The 26,969-nt window shown below is 32.1% G+C and overlaps 5 protein-coding genes across 5 annotated transcripts in view; 2 read left to right on the top strand and 3 right to left on the bottom strand.

The window, feature by feature from the left end:
* Window positions 1–180: 180 nt before the first annotated feature.
* Window positions 181–1,569, bottom strand: LOC122525123 (solute carrier family 52, riboflavin transporter, member 3-A-like). Its single transcript, XM_043647760.1, has one exon. The coding sequence runs from the start codon at window positions 1,562–1,564 to the stop codon at window positions 206–208; it is 1,359 nt and encodes a 452-aa protein (XP_043503695.1). The 5' UTR covers window positions 1,565–1,569; the 3' UTR covers window positions 181–205.
* On the bottom strand, window positions 1,544–3,935 carry LOC122525124 (solute carrier family 52, riboflavin transporter, member 3-A-like). Its single transcript, XM_043647761.1, has 3 exons — window positions 3,763–3,935; window positions 3,454–3,675; window positions 1,544–3,368 (listed from the first exon to the last, which is right to left on the bottom strand). Exons 2-3 carry the CDS (start codon window positions 3,663–3,665, stop codon window positions 2,291–2,293), a joined length of 1,290 nt encoding a protein of 429 aa, XP_043503696.1. The 5' UTR covers window positions 3,666–3,675; window positions 3,763–3,935; the 3' UTR covers window positions 1,544–2,290.
* A 6,358-nt stretch (window positions 3,936–10,293) lies between these two features.
* LOC122525122 overlaps window positions 10,294–26,969 on the bottom strand; it is a 90,945-nt gene continuing 74,269 nt past the window's right edge. Inside the window, 4 exon segments of the mRNA XM_043647759.1 lie at window positions 10,294–11,414; window positions 11,417–11,801; window positions 11,924–12,732; window positions 13,425–13,686. Coding sequence (XP_043503694.1) covers window positions 11,280–11,414; window positions 11,417–11,801; window positions 11,924–12,732; window positions 13,425–13,592 — 1,497 coding nt within the window. The 5' untranslated portion in view covers window positions 13,593–13,686 and the 3' untranslated portion in view covers window positions 10,294–11,279.
* On the top strand, window positions 15,078–19,261 carry LOC122525000. Its single transcript, XM_043647531.1, has 5 exons — window positions 15,078–15,333; window positions 15,691–15,966; window positions 16,983–17,409; window positions 18,292–18,559; window positions 18,836–19,261. The coding sequence occupies exons 1-5, from the start codon at window positions 15,078–15,080 to the stop codon at window positions 19,193–19,195; spliced, it is 1,587 nt and encodes a 528-aa protein (XP_043503466.1). The 3' UTR covers window positions 19,196–19,261.
* On the top strand, window positions 19,825–22,886 carry LOC122524999 (outer dynein arm-docking complex subunit 4-like). The gene is made up of 3 exons (XM_043647529.1): window positions 19,825–20,066; window positions 20,577–20,843; window positions 21,740–22,886. Exons 1-3 carry the CDS (start codon window positions 19,825–19,827, stop codon window positions 22,884–22,886), a joined length of 1,656 nt encoding a protein of 551 aa, XP_043503464.1.

Below are 26,969 nucleotides of genomic sequence, written 5' to 3'. Positions count from 1 at the left end.
ACGTCATTAAAATATTTGTGTCTTTTTTAATACATTAAAAATATATATATTTTATATATTTTTTATTTATTTAATATTTTTATTGTCTCTATCTTTCTTTTTTTTTACTTTAAATATCTAGAAAAAGAAAATGTAAAAATGATAAATAATTTGAGAGAACTTAAGAATAAAATATATTTATTTATTTATTTTTTTTTTTATTTTTCTATGCCCGAAAAAAATCTGTAAAATTGATTAGAGTAAAAGAAATAATTGCTCCACTTGCAGAACCTGCCTGCATAATAATGCCAATATAAAATAGAATATTAACTTTTTGTATCTGTCTAAATATTGAGATAATAACGAGTTTTGTATAAGAAATAATACCTATCAGAATAGTCCACGATATTAATATAATTATTATACCAATTTTAGATTGTTTCAGCGGTACGAAAGGTGACATCAATGCTACGTAAGTAACATAAATACAAAGTATAAATGTTATTGCGGATAAAGAATGAATAATATTTACATTTTCTGGTATAATAAAAAATGTAATGAAACATGCTATTGGATTAGCAAATTGCACTAAAGTAATAGATAATTGATATGTTATATATCCGTACGGTAAACAAGAGTACGATTGTATGCTAGGTAAAAATCCATTACCGAAGAAACAAAGAGAACTCATTAAAATAAGTAAGTATGCCTTTTTACAGAGAGACATTTTATAATGTATATTAAGACACCTTGCTTCTTTTCTTTCATCATGATGTTCAATCGTTAGTTCATTCTCTAAACATAACTTATCGACAATGGAAATAGGCTTATTTTTAACATTGTAACGTGTAGCTTGTATTTTATCTCGACTACTCCTCTCATTCCCTTTAGAATTTTCTTTGATATCTTGAACAAATGAGGAATATTGTAATATTACAAATGCAACAAGAGATAAGAGTAAAACTATAAAGATAAATAGAAAATAATATAACGGAGTAAAGTTTAAATTAGAAACAATTTCTATAGACGTGATGTTACTATTTGTGACATATTCTGTATTCCCTCCGATATTTTGTATCAATGCTACTGAACTTGGTAACACGCCGCTTAAACCTTCTCCGATGAAATATGATATCATATAAGCCTTGTCAAAATTGCGAAGATAAGGCATAAATAGTACGGAACTGAAACACCCAACAAGTGCAGTAAAAAATGTTAAAATAAATAAAGCCAAACTATACTCCGAATTATATAAGACGACAGTTTTATTATAAAAAAATACTAAAAGTGCCATAGAAATATTTCCTACGATAAGTACTCCTAATATACAACAAAATTCATTAACTTTAAATTGCATTTGTTGAAAAAACATATATATTATTGGTCCCACGTTAGCCATTTGTATAGCTATTACTATATAAGTTGGTAAAGCTGAACCTTCAGGAGAACAATTAATGAGTATTGGCAATTGCACAAAAATTCCATTAACACCTATCCAAGCAGATATACCAAAGAGAACGACCAGTAAATGTAGTACAATGCCATATCTATTTTTTAAATATCCTTTGAGGTTAGATGTTGTCATTTTCTGTAGAAATCTTGTATCAATTTGGATTGCAGTTAACCCTTTCTTAGCGACGAATAATACCTATGCAAAGTTAAATCATAAATAAACATATCAATAAAAATAAAAATAAAAATCTCTAATTAATATCGCGAAACAAAAATATTGCAATATGTGATTGCATTCTATATATCTGATGAAGTAATTACTTACTGTACATTCACGCAATTATATCTTGACTGTATACTGATAAATCAAATTTTAACATGAGTTAATTTGCATAGTTTGACCGATTTAATAATTTAAATTTATCAGATAAAAACAGTTTTATCTGATAGATATAACAGTCGCATATGAGCAAAATTTGAATACGATAATGTTATCCCTAAATCAACATTAATTTCATTAAATACACGAATGTATAGAATCTTTAGATATTGTATATTTTACGTAGATAACGTACAAGGCCAGCTGTACTAATCTACTAAAATTAACTAAATGCTTGTACATACGACAACTATTATTTATTTATTTAATTAATTAATTAATTAACCGTCGCTGTATGATTCTGAATAATGTCTATTTATTTAACTAATTATCTGCACTTGACAAGCGTTCATTGTCATTTTTCTTTTTCCAAAAATTTCAAAGATACTGTCTTTTTTTAATACTTGATTAAGTACTACTAGTAGGAACATCACATAAAATGTGGCTATCATTTCTTTAAAATAATTATTAGAACAAGAGTCAATGAACGGCATCACATGGCGAATACGAAACAAAGATTTTTGCATGATTGACTAAAACGAATGTCGTTATTGCACCTATTAAAGAACCGATTTGTGTAGCAACGCCAGTATAATATAAACCTCTACCCGGATCAGGTCTGAACAAAGTGGTGATACCCATTTTAATAAATCCTATTAGACCATTAACTAATATCCAAGAAACTACAACTAATAGTTCACCCATCCATGTATGCTGTAAAGGAGGATTGGGTGATTTAACAGCTAAAAATAAGACGAAACAAGAGAGAATGATAATCAATCCCATTAGTCCGTTAAGAAGACTGATTTTTGGAGACTTGATAACGAAACCTAAACACATAGCTAATGGACCAGCCATAGAAGCTAACGTTACTGTTAAATGATAACCTACATTTCCATAAGGTAAACAAGAGTATGATTGAATACTAGGAAGAGTACCATGACCGAGAAAACAAACAAGTGCCATCATACTTAATAAATAATAATATGTTTGTTTGGACATAGTCCAGCCTGAATTAGTTTTGTAACTCGGTGGTGCTTTGGTATCCGTTGGCAGTGTTTCCATACTCGACGGAAGTTTAACCCTTTCGCCTATAGCTACCATCAATTTATTTAATCCGAGAAAAGATAGAAAACTTAAGAATAATAATACGCCTATGAAAATGAAAAATATTTGAGTAGAGAACCTGGGCTCTGGATAAAATGCTTCGAACTTTAAATCCGTAGATCCTTCTTTAGTAACATTTCTACATTCAGGATTTCCACCGACACCCTGAACCAATGCAACGATACTGGGTATAAACCCGCTAAGGCCTTCTCCTACGAGATAGGATACTAAATAAATTTCACGATAATTCCTCATGTAAGGCATGAAAAGAACTGAACTTGTACATCCAACGATAGCTGTCACAAACATTAGAGATAAAAGCGCAGTCGAATGCATAGTCCCCAATATTACCGACGTTTGACTGTAGACAAATGCTAAAACGAAAGTAGCTATTGCTGCTGCAATTAACATTCCATATATGATTAGTTTATCATATGCCCATGCGGTATACCTAAAACAGAATATACATTGACGTAAGCAAATTAAAAGAAATATTATTTTAATACGATTCTTACGTAATCTTTAATGATGCTTACTTGATGTATAATGTGTATAAAATTGGGCCTAAATTAGCAAATTGTACTAGCATTACCATATATGCTGGTAAATTCCATCCTTCCGGTGCAGTATTTACCAAAAGTGGCAATTGCACGTAAATACCATTTATACCGATCCATGCACCAATACCAAATAATAGAACAAGAATATCGACCACTATTCTTCTGTTGCTTAATTTTTTCGTCAACATTGTGTAACCTCTTAAAATGTAAAATTGATATTTAACTATAATTTCGTTTTAAGACGAATCAATTTTCTTTTTCCTCTTAAACAATTAAACGACTTACTTGCAAGTTCACTTAAATTCCGTAGATGCAATTCTTCTGATTTCTTACGATATAACGATCTCTTAAATATTGTCTTATATTCTTAACAATTAACATATAAATTGTTCGATTGAATTATCGATATTCTTTTTATAAAATTTAATCACACACGTTTTAGGAAAAATATTGTCGAACGTGTACGAGTAATTAGGCCATAAGACGTTGGTGAATAAAGCATAATATATTACTTAACACTGATAAATATTTCGATTTTTAACGATACGTGTTACGAAATGCTCGCTGTTTGATATAAACATAATAAATCGTCGAAAAAAATCAAACAAATTTTTTTTGCGGTGAGGAATTTAATAAAAATGAATCTAACCTTAATTCCGATCACTCGACGGTGCGATGCTCGTAACGCGACTGTCGCTTGCGACGATGCGCGTGTATTTACAAGGTTCTGCGCATGCGCGGATTTCTACCAATCCCCCACCCACTTCGTTGCGTTGTAATGGCGTGTTGAAAAAAGATATGGTTGGCTTTTTCAAATCATCGAAATAAATATATACGTACGTATTTATAATTACATATATATATATATATATACTTACTTACATCGGTCGTATCTTAAATTGAATTTTTGAAGCAAAATATCTTTAATTTTATCGAGAGCTATATTTCCAGGTTATCATGAAAATAGGAAAAAATATAAGTGAGCGTTTTCATGAAATAAAACGAATGACGTATGCGTCCTTCATTGATTTTTTAAATTCAAATTCGAATGTTTAGATAGCATGGCGTATTCGATGGTGAGACGAAATCACGTTCTTTAAATATTTAAATTTTAATTTAAAAAATATCAATAAATATCAACGCGTACAATTGCATTGTACAAATTAAACTGATGTTGGTTACATTTTTCTTATGTAGATTTAAATAAATAAATAAATAAATAAAAAAAATAGTTTCACGCGTATTTTATCACGCGCGTTGAAATTATTTTTTTTTATTATAAAAAAACTAAATTAACATATGTGATCTAAAGGAGATTAAAGAACACGAATACAGTTGAATATAGCAAGAATTTTATAAAAGACGAGGCAGACTCACAGATGGTTTAAGTACATTAGTATATGTTCTCAAAACTGTTGAGAGAGTGTGTGTGTGTGTGTTGTTATGCACGGATATTTGACAGCGCAACACACACGAAAAAAGGTAGCAAAGGTGTGCTATACATAGTGTGCTTAAAAGTACGAACATACATCTTTTAATTGAAAGGAGTTCCGGCAACGATAGGCTGTAAAGAAATGATAGAGAATATAACAGTGATGTTTAGAAGCTTCCTCGTACTGCGTTGAAATATCGTCGTCGTTCGTTCATTTTCTTTTTTTCTTTTTTTCTAAGGAATTTTACGTCCTTATAAATATTAATCGTTATTTTAAAGTTACAATCGCGAGCCGTTATAATTTCGTATTTTTAACCAATTAATTACACGCGTTGTGCAAGACCTATTTATTAGCGATTCTGTCTCATTAATTTTATGCAAGATTGATAGTTAAAATCCTGAAACATTCGTTCTTTCCATTCCGATTTGCTTATCGTTCCTGTTTGTTGCTTTATCAGCGTGAAATATTTCTAGATTATTTTTGTAAAACATACTTTTTCTATTCAGTCAAATAATTTCAAACGAACGACAACGCTATCTCTCACGACGCGGGGAACGACGGTGTACAACGTTTACAAAGATTATTCTCTTAGATATTTTTTGTATTCCTTTCTTTTGGAAATTCCTGAGAATTTACTTTGAAAAAAGGGGGGGGGCAAATATATATTAGATTTTTAATTTTTTTCTCGTACAAAGAAAAAAGATGCATCAGAAATCGTGAGTATAAGTAAATACGAACGACGAAGCTTTTTATTCTTTTTTTTTTTTTTTCCTTTTCTTTTCTTTTTTTTTCTTTTCTTTCTTTTTTTTCTTTTTTTATATATATATCTCTTTAAGTGTTTTGTAGGAAAAATTTAGGATATCTCTCCATATATTTTGTTGTTGAGTTTTCTTCATTTTCTTCATTTTTTTTTTTTTGTTGCAGGTTGTTTTGTTCCTTTTAACGCGAATACTTCATCATATCAGTCCTTTTTCATTAGAATTCCCGAAAATTTTGATTTTCTTATGGTAGGCTCGATTTTATCCGAATTTTTCGTATCGTAATTCGAGGAGTCTTCGATCGAACATATTATTTTCATTACACAATGAATCAATTTCTAATTGTATTATCCATTTGGAAATATTACTAAACCACTTGTTTATTCTTTTATTTCTTTTTTTTTATATGGAACAACAACAAACAAAGAACTTAATGCAAAGTTTTCTTAATGTAAACCAACCGATAGAGAGATACTTTTTTACGATAATAATTGAAGTCACTGTCAAAGAAATAAATAATAGGAGGAACGTTTCCATTTGAAGAAATGTACAACACGGAAAGAAAAAACTCCTCGTCCACAAATACGAATATTATTTAACGAAGTATCGCAAAGTATTATCTTTCTTTCCTCTGTCTTTTACTTTATATATTTTTTTTTTTTTTATAACTCTTTTAACAATCCCATTACATCAAAATTTTTATTTTTATTTCTCTCTGTCTCTGTCTGTCCTCTCTTTCCTTCTTTCTTTCTTTCTTTATCCTCCCTTTTCTAATTTCTGTAATAAACGTATATACAAAGTGTACACGCTCCGATAATTCAGAGAAGGATGCGTTTGGTACAATATATATATATGTATATGTTATATCCTAACCGAGATCTGTAACGATTACAATTGGATTGGACCATGTTTGAAAGTACCGATACAGAGAACATCGAAAAAGTAGAATTCTTTTGGACGAAATCGAACTTTTATTGTCAACGATCCGTTTCGCTCGTGGTGATAACAAGAGGAGAAGATAGATAGGAGGATATATTTTTAACTAACTAAACAATCTGGTCGCTCTCAAAAATCATTGTTTTTAGAAGAAGAAGAAAAATCAAAGAAAAACGAATACAAAAATAACACTTTCGTTGCAAACAACCCATATACGTGTCGTTCATGTAAAGGTTTTCGGTATGAATGACCTACCGACCCCATATAAGGGTTGTATCACAATACTCGTATCAAAGCGTGTTCTAACGAAATTATATAAAATGATTAAAAGTAAGAAAAAAGCTATGTATATCATCATCAAACCTCAAAAGACGATAGCTCGATGGGAATATTTTCTTTACAAAATAGTATTTTATGGGATAGTAGTAGTAGTAGTAGTAGTAGTAGTAGGGTGAACAGTTCTTATCCGTGACGGTACGTTCAAACGATTTCGGCGAGGTGAGTTACACTTCATGGATATTTTTCATTTTTTTTCTTTTCTTTTTCATGGATATTTTTTTTTTTGTTTTTTGCTTTTCATGGATTGATAAATGTAAAGAGCTGAACGCCCGACGACAAACAGGGCGTATACACGCGTGCATGTCGCATGAAATACGACGATTTAAATCTGGCCCAGTGTATGTTTTTTGCTTTTTTCTCTTTTTTCTTTTTTTTTTTTTTTTTTCTAGGACAACATAGAACATATGTATGTATGTATGTATGTATGTATGTATGTATGGATACGTGTAAAAGAGTTTTTGTTCGGTGGAATGTGACGTATCATCGATCGCATGTTACTTCTATACCAAGATTGTTTGTTTATACTCATATATTCATTTTGTTGACAATAAAACATAATTTACACGTACACGAATTTAGGTATATACGTAACACGTCGTTCGCACAGGTACGAGTATAAATGTTAAGTATCACGTAATATGTATGTGTATGTATATTGTTTGAACGAATTTAATGAGTGGTGGTGGTGGTGGTTTTTCAGCGTATTTTTTGATTGTTCCGTATTTATCAGAGACACGTTATCAAAGAAAAACGTGCTTTAATTTATTTAATTTATCTATTATTTTGTTGGTTGTTGTTATGTGTGTATTGTGTGTATGTGTGTGTGTGTATGTGTGCATTCTTCTATTATAATTAATTATTATTTATTTTTTGTTAACAATATCAAACTAAACGTGATAAGAAGAAGAAATAGATGAAAGATATTGTTAACACGACGAGGAGACGCTATTTAAAAATGTTAATCTTTTTTTTTTCTTTTCTTTTCTTTTCTTTTTCTTATTTTCTTTTTAAAACATTTCGCGCGAATTATATTGAAAAGATTTTTGGAAAGTCATATTACTCTTTTTTTTTTTTTTCTTTTTTCATTTTTTTTTTTTTCGTTAAATAGGATCCGAAAGAAGATTCTAAGAAGGAAAGTTAGTTGTTCGCGAAGTTGGAAAGTAGAAGAAGAAGAAGAAGAAGTAGATGAAGAAGAAGAAGAAGAAGAAGAAGAAGAAGAAGAATTTCTTATTTCGCCTCTGCCGAAGATTTTACAATACCAAGAAGATATTTTGTTGAAAGACACGAAAATCGAATCGGTAAATAGTCGTTTTGTTTTTTTTTGTGATTTCGATATAATAATAAAAGCTTCTTCTTTCCCTCTCGCGTTTTTGATTGAGGCTTAACCGTTTGAATCCCAAGCAGCGCGATCGCGCTGTTCAGATTTTATGTCGAGAAAACCCAGCACATTTCGAGCATTGTGGACAACTGACGGTGCGTTACGTATTGTCGAAGTCGAGCGCTCAGACTTACTGACGCAAGTAGATCACAGTTCCTTTTAACGTAAATAGTACATTTTACAATAGGTGAAATAGTTCTATAATAATGCAATAATATATTACAAAATAAAAATTTTTATTTTGGTGTAGTTTTTTCTATAATTTTTGTCGAACAAACTTGAAATATTTAGTAATAAACAATTTAAATACATTATGATTTGTAACAGTGGTGTTTATTAAACATACTGGATGAATTCCTTTTTTACATTGCGCGCAAATTAAATGCGATCATTTTTACCTATCACACACAAGAAGCGCTATTGCGTCGCTTGGTATTTTTCGACATAAAATTAAACAAGCGCTATCGCGCTGCTTGGGTATTTTCGTACATATATAGGGAAAGCGCGATCGCGCCGTTTGGGATTCTTCGACAGTGTTTTTTCAATACCGTCTGGGACTCAAACGGTTAAACAACGCAAAGCGAAACGCAAGCGCAACGAGCACACACGTTTTTCAACTTTTCGACGGAACGTCGTCGAATCATCGCGTCCCGTGCAACTAACTTTTGCGTCATTCACCGCAGATCGGATTCAATTTTAATCAGACAAGTTAAAAACGCTATTTTCGTTTCGACCAAATCAGAGAGAGGGACAAGCAAAATCACACATATGTATTCACGCGTGTGTAGTGTGTATGAGGTGTGTATGCTTGTGGTTGTATGGGAGTGTTACGTGTGTGTGTGTACGTGTGTGTGCATGCATTTATCACACGAGCATCGGGGTTTTGTTATCAGCTCCGTTCAGTTTAATCAAATTCGCATTGGACATTTCGCTCGAATATTTCGAATATTCCAAGAATATACTCGTATGAGGTGGGTGGGGGGGGAGGAGGAGGGGGGGAGGGGGACTAAGGTGTTGTTGTTGAGGCGACACAGAGCAAAATTAGGTAACGAACATGCGACACGAGGAGATAGCGTTTTTTTTACTCTTTTTTTTCTTTTTTTTTAATAATCTTGCGCGTTGAAATTGTGTGTTTCTTATCTTTCTTCCTTCTTTCTTTCTTTCCTTGTTTTTTTTTTTCTTTTCTTCTTTTTATTTTTTTTTTCTTCTTTTTTTGACGCACGATAGCGAAATAATCTGAGAACTTTTCGAAAAATAAGTTTCTTGATATATTTTTTTTTCCTTCTTTTTTCTTTTTTTTTTCTATTTTTTTCCTGTTTCCTTTTTCTTTTTTTCTTTCTTTCTTTCTTTCTTCTTTTCGGTGATTGTTGATTGTATTTCTTCTTCTTGAAATATTTGACTTCGATCGTGTAAGATTCGATGATAAAATTGCAAGATTTTTTTTCTTCTTCCACGTTTCTTAATTCGCGTTTAAAAGGAAATTAATTGCAATTGTTAATTTTGAGAGTTGGCGTACGTTTTTTTTTTTTCTTTTTTTTTTTTTTTTGATTATCCTTCTCGTATTTCTTTGGTTTTTTTTTTCTTTTTATTTTTTTTTTACCCTGATCGAAAGTCGGAACTTTCAATAATATTTTTAATTCATTTTCATGATTTTCTTACGATCGATCAACCCCGCGTCTTCGCAATTTTGTTCGATCTGAGAATCCTTCTTCCTCTTTTCATCTCGTTTGTTTTAAATTCATTCCAAATGTATACGACACGGTATATTATAATATTTATCTATAAGTACAACGTATATGTGCGTGTGTGTGTGTCTGTGTGTCTGTGTGTTGTATGCGTAAGTACTCTAGTATAATGTTTCTCGTTATATATAATATAATATTATTTCGACGTTTGTGTGTATGTGTGTTATGTGTTGTGTGTTTTATTCTTCTTTTTTTTGTTTTTCTTTTTTCTTTTTTTTCAAATTTTCTCTCTTATACGTTGTCCTCGCACAGCGACGTACATACATACACGATAGGTGAAAAAAGTCTTTAGAGGAAAATAGGTTACTTTTTGTTTTTTTTTTATTTTGTTTCTTCTTCTTCGGTAAATTGACAAGTAGATAGAGTTGTATTTTGTGTATTATAATGTAGCGTGTAAAACGCGGGGAAAATGCCACTTACTTTTTCCCGATTTGTTCTTTCCCTTTTTCTCCATTCTACGCGCATTTTCCTGTTGTTGTTGTTGTTGTTGTTGTTATTGTTATTGTTGTAGTTGTTGTTGTTTAAATTCTACTACGTGTTTCACGTTTAAAGTGAATCATAATAATTCGACGTACAATTCGATCGTTCTATCTCTCATTTCATCTTATTATTTAAAAATCATAAAACTTTATATGTTTCTCTCTCTCTCTTTCTCTGCATGTATTCTCTCGAACTTCATTTAAATATTTGAATAACGAGTTCGATTAATAATTTAACGTACGACTCGGTAATCAATGCTCGGGGATTGATTATTTCAAAGAGGATCCCCACGCCTGGCCGCCATTTTTGCGGCCCTGGTGGCTAAAGCACCCAAGGAACAAACTAATCCCGTCAGAGTTTCCCACAAAGTGGTCCTGCGACGTTTATGAGCCGTTTGTCCGACGTAACCCATATAATAAGCCTGGTATATGTCGGTGCCACGATCGGATGGGCTATCGGAACGACCAATGCTCGATCTTTTTGGTTGTTGAACGATGCTGCGTCGGTGTTCATCGGATCGATCGATGCTGTGTTTAGGCGATGATTCGCTGTTGCTACGAAATTGCGACTGGTGTTCGTAAGATTCGTAAAGATGTTGTTGCAATTGGACGTTACTCAAACGACGATCCATCAATCTCACGAGATTCTGATGAACCCTACGATCGTTTTCTTGGATTACCGGCAATTGTCGCCTACAGCTGCCACTTTCCGACTCGTTGGCAAGATCCACTTGTCAGGCGTATTCGGTATCGGTCGATGCCGATCTTTCAAAATGCGTCGGGTGACTGGTATGCCGTTGTTGACCCTGTTGTTGTTGTTGCTGTTGTTGCTGTTGTTGTTGCTGCTGCTGTTGCTGTTGCTTTGTTGTTGCTGTTGTTGCGCTTGCGCAAACGCGAGACTCTTCTGATAGCTGAACAATTGTCTCTCTAGCGTATAATTTTCAGCCTGAAGCGATGCTATTTCACGTCTCATCTGTTGATTGTGAATACGACAGACGTCGTCGTATTTGTGATAAGTCGCTTGGAATAGCAAATGACTCTCGTTCCATTCCAGTCTGATCCTCAATTGTTTCTTGTCCGTGAGGAATGGACAGTGATTGTCCTTTATCTCGTTCGTCTCCAAATTCGTTTCCATTATTATACCCTCGTCCGCGGATTCTTGAGCGTAATAACGGCTGAAGGGTGCACCCGGTAGACAAATAGCAGCCGTGTCGGGTTCCTCGCCTCTTAGTAAATATGCCGACCAATTCACGTATCTGGACAAAAGATAGAATAACCCGTTTATTTTGAATTGTAAATAAACAATAAAAATAAGAAACGATATATAAAAGATATTTCTTTGTTTTATATATTAACATATACGAAATAGAACTCTTACCTCAGATGATTTCGCGGTACGTGATTGATGTCTTTATAAACCAAATGGAGTCTGACCGTTTCCGAATGAAGATCCGCTCTAACGACCCATGCTTGTTTGTCACGATCGTAACAAGGTGTCGGTGACAAAACAGACGGACCCAGAGCTTGCACGGCCACCTCGCAGATCGTTCTTGCCTCGACCATTTCAAGGCAGACTCTGAGAACACCTTTATGCGCGACATCCGACCATTTGTAACGCGGATGCCATCCAAATCCGTAACCCTCGGCATTCGAGAGATCTTCTATTTGGCCAGAGTCAACCCTACGTTCACCCTCGCCCAATGCTACGCTGTATTTCACTCTGCACCGATGATCGAATCCCGTGAGTCTCATCAAATAGACACTTACGTGATCCTGGCCCCGGCAACCCTCGGCTTCTTTATTCCCGTAAGGATAGATAACGACACTCCAGTCGAAACCACCGAAGGTAAAGCAATCGGTCTCGAGTTTATTTGACTTCGGCTGACCAGTCGAGAAAACCCCAGTTGGCATTCTAAGTTCCGTCATGTATACCGTACGTACGTTCGCCATTGACAACTCCAACTGGAATTCGCCGTTGGTATCGGCAAAGTTACGAGAATAGAGGTCGGATACTGGTATGTAGTTGCGGTTGCCTTGGGCTGGCAATTCGTAAGTGAATTTCACTCGTTTCCCAGAAAAACCCTCGTTCATTGAGAAATGTTCACGATTCAACAACGTGAACGTGAAATCGACGTAAACTCGTAGATTCCGCGATGCACCCCGCCATACCAGGTACACGCCTAATACCTGAAGAATACATGAAAACAAATTTAGAAATAATCCTCATCGAATTTATATTTCTCTCGTGGCGTGTATTATTTTATGGTCGGTGAAAATGTAAATAGGTACTAGGTAGTGTATAATAATGTAGGATTCGTGAAAAAAAATTGGGGCCGTTGGACTGACTGGAGGACCGGGACTCGAACCCGGATCTTCCGCTTTCCGGGCGACTGTTTTTTAACCATTGAGCTACCAGGGCCCACCGTCCAATCTCCTCACGAATGCCTACTTTAAGTGTTCGGCTTGGAGGTGCTCGCATCCCACAATAACGAAATTCGAAATGTTACGATGAGTCGTAAGCTTGATAATATACGTAGTACGCGCGTAAACGAATGAATACCGAACAATTACCAAGAAGGATCAAATTTATCCTTAGAACAATAAGTGTCATCAAATTTATCCGAGTTGTATTACGTAATACGGAATATAAATTGCCATATTTAGTAGGAAAGGTGTGATAAAAGTGTAAATTCATTTGCAAGTGGATGATACGTATTCAAACGAAGATACATTTGAATTAGTTTTAACGAAATGTTTTATATGAAATTTGATCGTACGAATTAGGAACGTTCATCGGTGTTTCATACAAAATAAAATCTCCGACGATTATGGTGTATGTGGAATAATGAAAATAATGAAATATATATATATATACTTACCTTGTCTCCCCGTGAAAATGCTACCGCCCATCTTTGGAAGCCACAAACTAATTCTTTGCTGGTAACATCCCTTTCTGGATCGCGTACGACACTTCGGGTAACGACGAATGAAAATACCCGCGTGCCGCTGCGATCTGGCAGTTGCACGAATCTGTAAAGTAAAGCCATCACCGCATCTCGATGATTTCAATTCGTGTGACCCCTCCTTCTTCAAGCTTATCTCAGATATATAAAAGCTTCTTCGATTTTTCTTTTTTCTTTCCTGCAAGAAAAAAAAAACAAAAAATGATATGTAGAATTTTTTACCAAAATTGTAGTATAATCATCGTGGAAGAATGTTTAATTATTATAAATACGTTTATTTAACATTAGATTTTGTTCGTTACTTTTTTATAAACTTACGAACATTATTCGAATGAAAAAGTAAGCAGAGAATTCACTACGGTATTCAAAAAAATAATATTTAAGTTTTTTTTATATATGCGTAAGCAGAACAATTTGAAATGAGTCAAATTCAGTGTTCATTTTCAACCCTTTCGTTATTATCGACCCACATACCACGTGTTCTTCAAAGTACACCGTAACGAAAAAGTCAAAGATTACAAAAATTTTCATATTTTTTTGTTGGTTAATAACGAGAAGTATTTCTTTCTCTTTTTCCCTTTTGATTAAAGTAACGAATAAATGTGGCTATACGATGTAGAAATGATCTTAAAAATTCTTGAATATTACACCGCCAAGATTCGAAAGCTTTTGTACGAAAAGGATACGTTCTTTGATATTTTTTTTTTCTTTCTTTCTTTCTTTTTTTGTTTAAAAAGAAAAATGAGAAAAATGGAAAACGAAAGGGAAAGGGCAAAGGAAAAAAAGGGGGTATAAAATTATATGGACGACCTTTGGAAAGTATTATTCGTTTGAAAGCACGGAAAGTCGCGAGAAACTTGTAATATTGTATAAGGACTATTTTACAACCTTAAATTCTCTTTTCGATACGCGAATCTCGCGTTTTCACTCGTACGAGAATTTAATCGGATTTCATTTTGAAAAGTATTCCCACGTATATAACGTGGATCCACGTCCGCCTTTGTGGTATTAATTGCTACCTATTGCAAAGGATTATTTTTAGTTCGAATCATAAAAGCAATAGGAGAGCCTTGTTCGTACGAAATTTCTCTTTTTTTTTTATCAGATTTTTCTTTCTCTCTCTTTGTCTCTTTTTCTTTTTATAGATATTTCTATTTTGTTTTTGTTTTCTTTCAATTCGCGAAATAATCGCGCCGCACGATTTTCGGATGGAAATGAAATTAGCGCTTTTCGTCGCATTCCCCCCCCCCACCCCCCCACCGCCACTCGTAGGTCGACGAACAAAATTACAGTGTAATTTTGGAAAAATGTAAAATAATTGATAAAAAAATTGATTGTAAATAGAATTAGAAAATATTATTAAAATTCGTCGGTGGAAACATCGAAATCATTTTATTCGCTTTTTACCCCCCCCCCCCCACATTCTTTTGGTTTTCTTTCTTTTCAAGGTTTGATAGAAAAAGAAAAATAGGTTAGTATTTCGTTAACGATTGATACAAAAAAATCTCGTAGAAAATTATTGTTTATGTAATAACAAATGTGTCCTTTTGTAATCGACGTTTAGAAAAAATGCCGCAAGGTATTGGAATGCAGAAACGTAAGAAGGACGAGCCACCTGAAATATTTCGGGAGAAAATTCTTTACAGAGAATGGGCTCGTCGTTTTACAACCATGCAAAAGAATCTCTTGGCAGTAATTTATTACGAAAAGGCTATGAAATCGGACGAGGACGACGTAAGAACGCTTCTCGGACTTTGCAAAGCTAAGTTTCATTTTACAAAATACGTCGCCGCTGCTCGATTGGCCGAAAAATGCTTGCAATTAGGTATGAAAACGCATATTTATTAAATTATATGGTGATTATACATATACAAATGTATTATTTTTATTATTATTATAAATAAATAATTAATAATAATTTTTAATAATATAAGTTAAATATTTCTATATCCCGCGCTTGGTGTATTTTTTTTTATAAATATTTTGATCATTAAAAATAATTAAATTTCAGTATCGAATAAACATATCGTATTTTTATTAATAATTTATACTATTACATACTGATTAATATACACATATATCTAACGAGAAAAGGGTTAACACCAATGTTTAACGCAATTATTATTAATTATTTATTTATAAAGAAAATATGGATTGAATTTAATGTGAAAATATTTCAAAGATCCAAACAATTATCACGTAAAGGAAATGAGAGTCGATACGTTATATCGAATGGGAGAATTTTGCTATAGTTTGCTCCATGCTTACAATGGTTTCCGGTACCGTAGGATGCCCTTCGAATTGGGCATTTATCGAGCCAATGAAACAATAGAAACTTGTGTTGGTCAGAACACCGTACCGGACGCTTTGGAACGTATTTTACCTTGGATCCTAAAGTTGCAAGAATATCGTAAAGTATTGATCGAAAAGCTCAAATTGGAACCAGACGAGTTCGAAGGTGAGAGAAAATAAAATAAAATAAAATACAAAAATAAATAAAAAGGGATACTAGGATCCCTATTTTATATTCAAATATTTTCAATATTTGAATTAATTTATTTTATTGAATTTCATTAGTTGTTCTTATTACTTTTTCTTTTTTTTTTCTTTTTTGTCGATACGAAATCGAATGACACAAAGTTGCATAGTAATCGTCGAATCATCGAGTCGGTCAGGTTGAGATAATATTTTTTTATTTTTTTTAATTAAAATACTAATATAAATCAGATATATAGAACTCTATGATGAATTTTCAATTGAAAGAAAATATCATTTTTGTTCCACGTTATTATTTTGTAAATATTGGTAACTTATTAAAAGTTTATTCGAAAACAAATCCAATTATGTTTATAATTATTAAAACAAATTTATTTTATTGAATTTCATTAGTTGTTCTTATTACTTCTTTTTACTTTTTCTTTTTTTTTTCTTTTTTGTCGATACGAAATCGAATGACACAAAGTTGCATAGTAATTGTCGAATCATCGAGTCGGTCGGATTGAGATAATATTTTTTATTTTTTTTTTATTAAAAATACTAATATAAATCAGATATATAGAACTCTATGATGAATTTTCAATTGAAAGAAAATATCATTTTTGTTCCACGTTATTATTTTGTAAATATTGGTAACTTATTAAAAGTTTATTCGAAAACAAATCCAATTATGTTTATAATTATTAAAACATTAGTTAATTTAATATAATAAATATTTGAAAATTGATAATGTTATAATCCTTTCGTTATTAATTTTACCGACCGAGAGACATAGGGGGGTCGTATTGTAAAAATAAATTTACACTCGAATTATACTCGTGTGTCAAAGTATGCAATAACGAAAGGGTTAAATGTCAACGAAGACAAAATGATCGAATAAAAAGAAAAAGAAGAAGAATTTGAAGGAGAAGAAGAAGAAGAAGAAGAAAAAGAAAATTTATCGAGGGTTTAAGTAATTGATTTATCGACGACAATTAGGTATCGACGAGGATCAATCAAAGTTCAAGGTGAATGATCCAGTTGCTCAAGAAGAAGCGCACAAGGCGAAGCTTCAAAAGACCATTGCTAGGATTTATTTAGGTATAATAGCTGCCGAGAAAGAATTTCGCGAACAATTGATCCAAGATAAACAATATTTTGAGTCGGCAAACAAAGAATCGACCAAGCTCTTGCAATTTCACGCTAAAAGAAGCTTGGAAAAGACGAAATTCCGTCAAAGTATCATTCGTAGCAGTTGGCCAATTTATTTAATGCTGTTCGCTAAGGATGCTCGTACGATTGGTCACAAAGTTATGATCGAAAATGAAAAGAACTTGAAGAAATATAATCTCGTAGTTCTCGCAGATTTTTTATTACGATGCTTGCACGCCGCTAGAATGAACAGAGATTATCCAACATTTTTCAGGTATTTTTTTAATATTTCACACACACGCACACACACACGCATTACAATTTTCTTTATTTGAATTATATTTTCTCGAAACATTTTCGCAAATATATAATAATTTGATATATATATATTTTCAAAGAAATTCGTATTAAATATTGACGATAATAACGATGAAAATATTATCATTGCACACACTTCGCGTTACATTTTATCGATCTCTTATTATTATTCATACGTGGAAGCAAACAACAGCCGCGTGCTTAGGTACATTCGACGATCAATATTATATTTGTTCAGTCTTGTCATTTCCCACACGTAGCACAACATGTGACTGATACAATAAAGATGCAACGTAATGTCAGAGGTGACGACGTTTAATTGATAACGAAATATCTTCCATATTGTTTCGAAACAATTAACAAATGTTCAATGAACTCAACAATAATAGATAGATAGATCCTTTCTTTTAAACGTACATTTGATATTTCTCATATGTGACACGGTAAATTTGATTTCACGTGTAACGAAAAGGTTATATCCGTAAAATAATACAATTCAAATAAAAATGATTGTATATTTTGAATCGATAAATTACCTCCTCCTCCCCCCTCTCACCACCTTTGACTTTAGATACGTCAATCGCATAAAGGACAAATTCGATTCGTATTCGAGCAAGATGTTTCCGTTAAAGCAGAAATGTTTGACCGTACTTTACAAAATGATCGCGTGGGTTTACATAGATACGAGAAATTTAATGCGTTTAAATGACGAAGAAACGAAGATGAGATATTTGAAACATCATTTATTGGAACGGGTTGCACGTTTACCAAGGGAAAGAGAATTAGCCTGGATTAAGATAACAACCCGTAAAAATGAACTTCAAACGTTTCGCCGTAGATTGGCCATGGCATCGGAACCATTGGAATTAGCATGGTTGTTTCACGATTTTTCCAAATTTTTCATACAATCTGGTCGTTACGATCTTGCCAGATATTATGCCAAGAAGTCACGCGACTCAGCAATACAAGCTAAGAACGAACAATGGGTACTAAATGCCACCCACATGGCTATGATAGTCGAGTTCTCTCAAAACAATCGGAACGATGCTAAAGAGGCTGCAGTTGCTGCTATTGCTATAGCTAAAAAGCTCGGAATCGATTATCTGGTACATTTGAATAAAACATTTCTACTAATTTGAATCATTTGACACATTTGTCGCGAGAAAAGTGTGTTCTCGGTTGATACTTTAATTTATTTTAAATGATATTTTAAACAATGTCTAATTTGAAATATTTATAATAATTAATATCATAATTAATATAATTATCGATACACATACTCGCGTCAAAGTATACCCTGACCAAAAAGGGTCTAACAAATTTGGGTAAAAGTTGTGTAAAGTTGTTTCTTTGATAATTTTGTTGTTCCTAAAATTCAACAGGTAGATTTTTACAGCAGAGCTTTGAATGTAATCGACGAGTTGGATTTGGAAAGGTTGACGGCAACAACGGACAGTATCGCAGCTAGGCAAAAGCTCATACTCGAACTTATGCCAGAAGAATTGAAGAGCAGCGTGGATTTTCTTTTTCGCAGTATGGAAGTGGTACCAGCGAAACGTAGACTTTCCGTAATGCCTGGTTGTAAACCAGTCGACCGTAAGTTCAAGTTCTCTTGCAAACGGAATACGATATTGCCGAGTCCTCCGAAGAATCCTGAAAAGGAAGCGAGGCAGGCTTTGCTTGCTCACTACGCTCCGTCAAAAGAAAGACCCGGTTTCCTAGATTTTCAAGATTACGAATGAACATCACACACGACGAAAACACGTATAATACAAGCAAAATTGGATTTTCCTATTCGAGGAATTTCACATTGTTGTTTTATTTGTGTTTTATCATACTTCTGACTCGCCCCCACCCCCTTCCCTCCCTTCAACCCCTCTTTCACAGTTTCTCGAATATTCAAATTGTATTCTGTAAACGTTCCGTTATATTTGTCTTAGTAATTGAGATCTGACCTCTTATCGAATGAAATATTCAACGATTGTTTTAATAATTATTATTCGTTAACTAATAATTGTAAATAAAATATCTATAGACAAATTTGTTTTTTATTTAATCAATGATCTCGGAAAATAGAGTATTTTGTTTTTGTTTTCTTTGACAAAATTTCAAGACTTTTCGTTCGCAGGGTGTTTCGCATAATTTATTCTTCATTTTTATTGGTCGTTCGATTTTCGATTTATATCGATTAATATAACGATTGGTTGAACGCGTGATAAACAAAAGACTTAATTAACGTTTGAAATTTATCTACGAAGAAAACGATTTTCTAGGTTGAGAGTCTAACGTTTAACTTGTTAGGCTTCACTTCTAACTTGTTTTAAGCATGAAAGTTCCTCTATCTTCTTCAATATGATAATGGAAATCTAAGATGACGTCGACGTTGATAAGCGCTAAAACGAAAACGAGATCCGTAACTATACTGACTGACGATGAGATTAAAGACGAATTTGGTAACATCGAGGAAACGAAAAAGGCTGTCGAACGTGCGATAAATCGTGCACGTAAAACTACTACACAGATTAACAATAACAATGGGACGAGCAATTTTATTGGAAAAGATCGACGATTTGCCCAAGCGTTGCATCAAGAAGCTGATCAATTATATCAAAAGTACGATCAAACGTTTTATTTTTATTCGATATTTTATTATTTATAACAAACCTACCGCGTGTTCAGGTAAATTACGAAAGGATAATTAATTTGATTTTTTGGACACCCTGTATTGTATAACATGTATCTCAAAATACATGAAATATTAATTAAATATTAGAATTGTCGTAAAATCATGAATGAAATAACAATATTCTCACCTATCCCTGTTTTAATATTTCCAATAAAGAAAAGTCACTAGATTAACTGATTAATTGACAAAATAATATTTATATTTGTAAGATGCGAGCGTCTCCAAGCCAAAACTTAAATAGGCATTCGTGAAGAGATTGGACGGTAGGCCCTGGTAGCTCAATGGTTAAAAAACAGTCGTCCGGAGCGGAAAGTCCGGGTTCGAATCCCGGTCCTCCAGTCAGTTCAACGGCCCAGTTTTTTCACGAATCCTACATATGTATATAAAGGGTACGATTTAATCGAGTATAATGAAATGTTTAATTACTATAATTATAGAGGGGATTACGAGACTGCATTGGTGTTGTATCACAGAGCAGCAAACGTTTGTCCCAGGGATGGTAATCATAATGCAGCAGTTAGGCGAACGGCAACTATGATTAACTCATGGCAAAATCCATCGTCGAAACGTTTGCGAAAGTTCATGTCGAAAACGAATCCTGATTCGGAACTGACGATCGCACTTTGCCCCGAAGCGGCAGCCATTAAAGCATCTAATGTTCTCAGACAGTCTCCAGATTTCACTTCTGTTAACCAAGTTCTTAGGTAATTTCTAAGAAGTTCGTTTCATCGTACGGTTATTTGATGAAAACGTTTAACAGCTTATTATAATTAGAGATGAATATTTTCTCTTGATTTATAACAAATATTAATTGAATTATTAGCTATTTAGTAATATTTAAATAAACAACACACTCTTGGTATCATTATAAATGATTAGAGTAAAATTATTTGAAATAATATATTCTATTAGATTTTTAATATATTTTCTTGTTTATAATAAATGACATATAAATTATTATAATAAATAGTATACTATTTGAATTATATTTACTATCTTCTAATAAGAATTCGATGAAAATTATGTATAACTAAGAGTTGTTTATTTGAATATAGACAAAATATTTAATTATTTGATTAAATAACGCGTTCACTGTCTCTCTCTCTCTCTTTCTTGAGAATGACGGAAAATCTGAAATAATATTTACGCGATTGGTAATATTTATCGTTGGTGAATAAACAAAAAAAAAACTATGCCGATAATGTAAATTGGTTTTTTAAAAGAAAAAGAGAAGAAGAAGAAAAAGGGTAAGGAAGAAAATAAAGAATAAAAATTGAATATTAAAGTAAACTACTTTACGTATCCTTTTGTTTAAAATCTAACAAGTTTTTCTTAAGAAAGTATCGACCATAATGGAGATTCGCGTCGTACATAAAGGTGAAGATATTCTTCATGAATATTCTTCTTGAAAAAATTGATTTATGCAACGGCAGATCGACAGTGAACGCGTTAATATTTCATATCCCGAAATTAGTTTGAAATTCTAACGCGTATTACGCGTGCCTCGTGTAATCGAATATTATTTACTTCGTAAAAGAAAAAGAAAAAAAAAACTAAGATATACATTACATAATACTTACTAATAATTCATCGAATTTAGTTACTTGGACGAGCACGAAAACTTGTGGAAAGGATCATCGTCAACGAGCACGAGTATATCAAGATTACGTTTGACACGATCGAACGTTTTACTAAATCGTATGAAAATGATGGCAGACACGAGTTTGAATAAATTAGAAATTGCATTTCATTCGGGTAACATTAACGCTACCATGAAATACGCTAAAGAATTGTTAACAATTTCTAATGGAATCGAAGAAACCAAGAGATACGAGATAGAAGCTCATCGTTATTTGGCTTTGACACAGGTTATCTTAGGAAGACACGACAGAGCTGTAAATTACGTCGCTAAAATGATTTATTCGGCTAAAATGAGCAAAGATTCGATATTAATGTCGCAAGCTTTGGTAACGTTGGGCAAGGTACATTTGAGTTTTGATCATTTGGACGCGGCAGCCAAGGCATGGGAACACTTGTCGAAAAATGTATATTTAGAACCCGTTATACGTGCTTGGATTAATCACGAGATTGGACGTTGTTATTTGGAAACTGGTGAATTTATGAAAGCGTTTAATACAGGTACCCGTACTTTGGAAATTGCCGAAGATATCGTCTCGAATAAATGGATCCTTCACGGTAAACTCTTACGAGCTCAGGCATTGGTTAAACTCGGTAGATTTTCCGAGGCCTTGGAGGAATTGAGGATTTGCGCTAGGATCAGCGAAGAGGAAGGTGACACCCCAATGCTCTCTTACATTCAAAATCTTATCGTTGATTTGACAAGTCTCTTGAGGAGAATTGCATTTTCATCGAATAACAAAAACCAATTGGAAATTGATCAACGAGAAATATCTCCGAATGATTCGATCGTGGAAAACGATAATATTTCTTTGCGTTCATCTTCACGAAACTTAGAAGAAGAAGAAGAAGAAGAAGAAGTAAATGAGCAAATGATCGGAAATTCAACATCGAGGACATTTCGAAAGGAAAAGAACAATCATTCGGATTTGGGAAATCCAACGAATGGTGTAGGAAGACTGACTAATAGTAGTAGTAGTACGACGTCCTTGAAAAGTCAGGTAACTAATGCTACCTACGTTATCGATAGAACGACTTTGATGCAACATCGAGTGGAAATGGGAAAGAAGCAGGAAAAGAAGAAGGAGAGTAATGATAAGAAAATGTAAAGGAATCATTAAGCGAATGTATTTTTGATAACGAAGATTCTCATGATGAGGAGGAAGAGGAAGAGGAGGAGGGGGGGGGGGGAGGAGGAGGAGGAAAGTTTAGGGAATTTGAAAGAAATCGATGAAATAAATTGTAAGGTGGGATACGAGTCGATCGATGATTCGAGTAAGATGTTGCAAAGATGGAAAAAGGGACAAGAGGATGAGGACAAAGTTGAAGAGGAAGGGCCAGAATCTTCGGAGAAAATGATAGAGATCATTCGTGTCGCTTTGTCCATGTCGAAAGAGGAAGTTCGTTCCATCGAGAAAGTCCAAGTCGTTGAAAAGCCAACCTCAACGACTACGACAACTACGACGACGAAGACGATCGATAAAACGGATTCGGAATTTCGGCGTAGGAAGAAGTCTCGTGAGGATGGTAGGAGAAATGATGTCGGTGATTCGATTACAAGAGGAAGGATTATGCTTCCCGACTTTCTTGCCCGTTCATCTTTTACTAAAAACAATCCTTGTTAATCGATCTAATCTCATCGAGAAATAAATGTTTCATTTTATTTTTTCTTGTCCACTTTTTTATATTTTTTTTTTTGTAAATTTTTAACAACTCTGTTAGAGAGAGAGATAACTGAAAATTTGAAAAAGAAATATTAATCTCATCGAGAAATATGTGAATCTATATATAAATGTTTCATTTTATTTTTTGTTGTCCCTTTTTATATTTTTTTTTTTTTTGTAAATTTTTAACAACTCTGTTAGAGAAAGAGATAACTGAAAATTTGTAAAAGAAACATTGGTTTTGACAAATTATTGATTAAACTTATTTTTTATTTTTATACGTAAATGTTTTTCCCCCCTCAATATTCGTCATTAAATAATCTTTTTTTTTTTTTAAGGTGCTATTTCGAAGTTGGGATTATTTTTACAAAATTGGAATTAATCATAATCATTTTTAAACATAGACTGGCTTTGTTAGTATTCGATCAAATAATTCTTAAACTGGAACAAATTATTCGATATTTAATATCAAAAATATTGTACTATTAGAATAAATATTTTGCAGAATATTAATTACAAATTATAACAGTATAACAATTTAATATCCAGGTATTAAGAAAAATTCATGGATCGTTAATTAGAAAAATGATTTTCAACTTGATAACGTCAGGAGGATTCGAATAATTTGCAAGTAAAACGTCCAAATTCTTACTTTATTATTTCACCGTTTGAGAATTGGGGAAATTCCCATGCCTATCATCTCGGGAACATAATGATAATTTGCAAGTTGAAGCATGTCATTTAATATTATTTATTCGAGCACACATATGTTACGTTGGTATTATGCGCACGGAATTTTAAAACATTAGAATTTCATATTCATCCTTCTATCTTGTTTTTTTTCTTTTCTTTTCATTTTGTCATGAAATATTAAACATGTGTTACTTAAACGTATTCCTGTCTCCTCAACACCAGGTGAAAACATATTTTTTATTTAATACTCAAATTTGAATGTTGGACATGAGCAAATATACGGGCTTATACGTTGATAACGAAATTACATACTTTTCACGTTCGGTTATTGATTATTTTTATAAACGGTATACATGTTTGATTTCAACTCAATTTTTATATAATATTTAATATCTATAATCATATTTGTTTTAAGTTATTTTTTTTTTCTGCAATAAGGAAGTCAATGTTTTCAAAATTCAACAACAAACGACAATCGTATTTTTTAACACAAGTAATAAATAATTTATATATTTATAATATAAATAATATATAATATAATATATTATAAATAAAAATAATAATAATAATAATAATAATAATATTAATAATAATATTATTAATATTTATAATATTTATATATAAATAATAATTTATAAATATTTAATAAATAATTTATATATAAAATATATAATTTATATAAATTAATTATTTTATATTGGAATTTCCAAAATTTTGTTAGGACACAGATGATTATTATCCCAAGGTTTTAATCCAATACGAATAAACCCCCGAACCTAGTATTCTTTTCTATCGACGAACCAATCGTGATCTAATTGCACTGTCATTGTCACCGATAAAATTCCACGAAACGTTTTCACGAAGTACTACTATAGCTATATATATTTATCTCTCTCATTGGTGACATATGCGTACGCGTGTTTACGCCTATGGGATGTCAATTGTGATAAATTAAGCAACGAGGAGGCTCGTGTCATGCGAATTAATCATGCGAATTAATCATACGAATCGAATCAAATAATAGAATCCTGTCGATTTATCTATTCCAATTATTATTATCATTATTATCATTATTATCATTATTATTATTACTTTTTTTCCCTTCATTTACACGCAAGTAATTAACGCTTAATAAATATTAAATAATTTGAGAGAGTTTAATTAATTAGAAACAAAAAAATATTCTATTGTTCCTATTCCCCCATTTTCTTTTTTTTTTTATCTCTTTTAATTAATTAATTAATTATCGAAGACAGAGACGAGGTTGAAAGAAGCAGCATATTCGGGTCAAAAAATTTTCTATTGAAATATTTCCGTGGGAATTCATTTTTTTTTCTTTTCGTCGTGGCAAAGAGACTGAGATGATTTCCAAAGGAAAAAACGCGAAATCGGTTAAAACGGAATGAATATTCTATTCTTTCCTTGGGTAATTTTTTTTTTTGACGATGAATACGAGGTGAAAATTGTACGAGTGCGTGAGTGAAAGAAAGAAAGAGATAGATAGATTTTTATTTTTTTCGACAAAATTTAATAAAAATCAAAAATAAATAAAAAAGTATATTAAACAAAATTTAATAAAAATCAAAAATAAATAAAAAAGTATATTAAACAAAATTTAATAAAAATCAAAAATAAATAAAAAAGTATATTAATCAAAATTTAATAAAAATCAAAAATAAATGAAAAAGTATATTAAACAAAATTTAATAAAAATCAAAAATAAATGAAAAAGTATATTAATCAAAATTTAATAAAAATCAAAAATAAATAAAAAAGTATATTAATCAAAGTATATTAATAATTATTTAACATCTATGCAAATGTATAGAAGAGTTAATTAAAATATTAATTATTTTTTATATTATTATTAAAATTATTAAAATATTAATATTATTTGTTCTTAAAGTAACCGCACTCGTTTAGTTGCCAATCAAAAAAATCCGCATATTTTAAAATATCAATTAAGAATGTAAAAAACCATATTTATTTTCTCGATGTTTTTTTATTCTTATTTTGGATTTGTTTCAGTTTCTTTTTCATACCTAATCACTTACAATTGTTAGTTGCCAATCCAATATAATAATATCTATAAATAATAGATTATCAATCTTCAACTATAAGTTAGCAATTACTTTTATATTAAAAAGAAGAAGAAAAAAAAAAGAACACATTTATGACAGTATGACTCGAAAGTTACATGACAAGTTATTGAAAGATTAACGATACTAAGAATCAAGTTTCTTTCCAATATAACGGAGGGGAGAAAAAAAATAAAAAAAAAGAAAAAAAAAAAAGAGAATAAAGAACACGAGTAGCTTTCAGCTGTTGTTGCCAAGCACGTATAATCTTTGACAAGGTAACATCTATTTTAACGAAGTTTCACAGTTCGATGCTTCAGATCAAAGGTATTATCTATAACTACGTAACAACAATAACAACAACAACAACAACTAACGGGATCAATCAGTTCTCAATTGCTACTCTTACACTTTGTTCTTCTTACTTATCGATCGGATAATAAAAGATCGATATAAACAAGCGAAATATTTTATAAAACAAAACATTTCTCTAAAGACACGCGAAAAATATCAAATTACGTTTGAATATTCATTTACAGATTAAATATCAATGAACATTAATCCTATAATTTTGAAGTATTGTAACAACACGATTCTTATCGTCAAAAAATTACTCGTTGACTTAATCTTTGAAGTATCCTCGAATCGAATGTCACCGATCGTTATTTTTTATCTTACTTTTACAAGTGTTTCTTTAATCCCACTATGATGAAACTTCTGAGTCATACTTTCTTATAATATATTTAAAATTTTACGA

This window comes from Polistes fuscatus, unplaced genomic scaffold (assembly GCF_010416935.1).
Source record: "Polistes fuscatus isolate 324 unplaced genomic scaffold, CU_Pfus_HIC Scaffold8, whole genome shotgun sequence".
NCBI lineage: Eukaryota > Metazoa > Arthropoda > Insecta > Hymenoptera > Vespidae > Polistes > Polistes fuscatus.
Note: the sequence above shows the minus strand (reverse complement) of the source record. Positions and strands in the feature narration are given on the sequence as shown.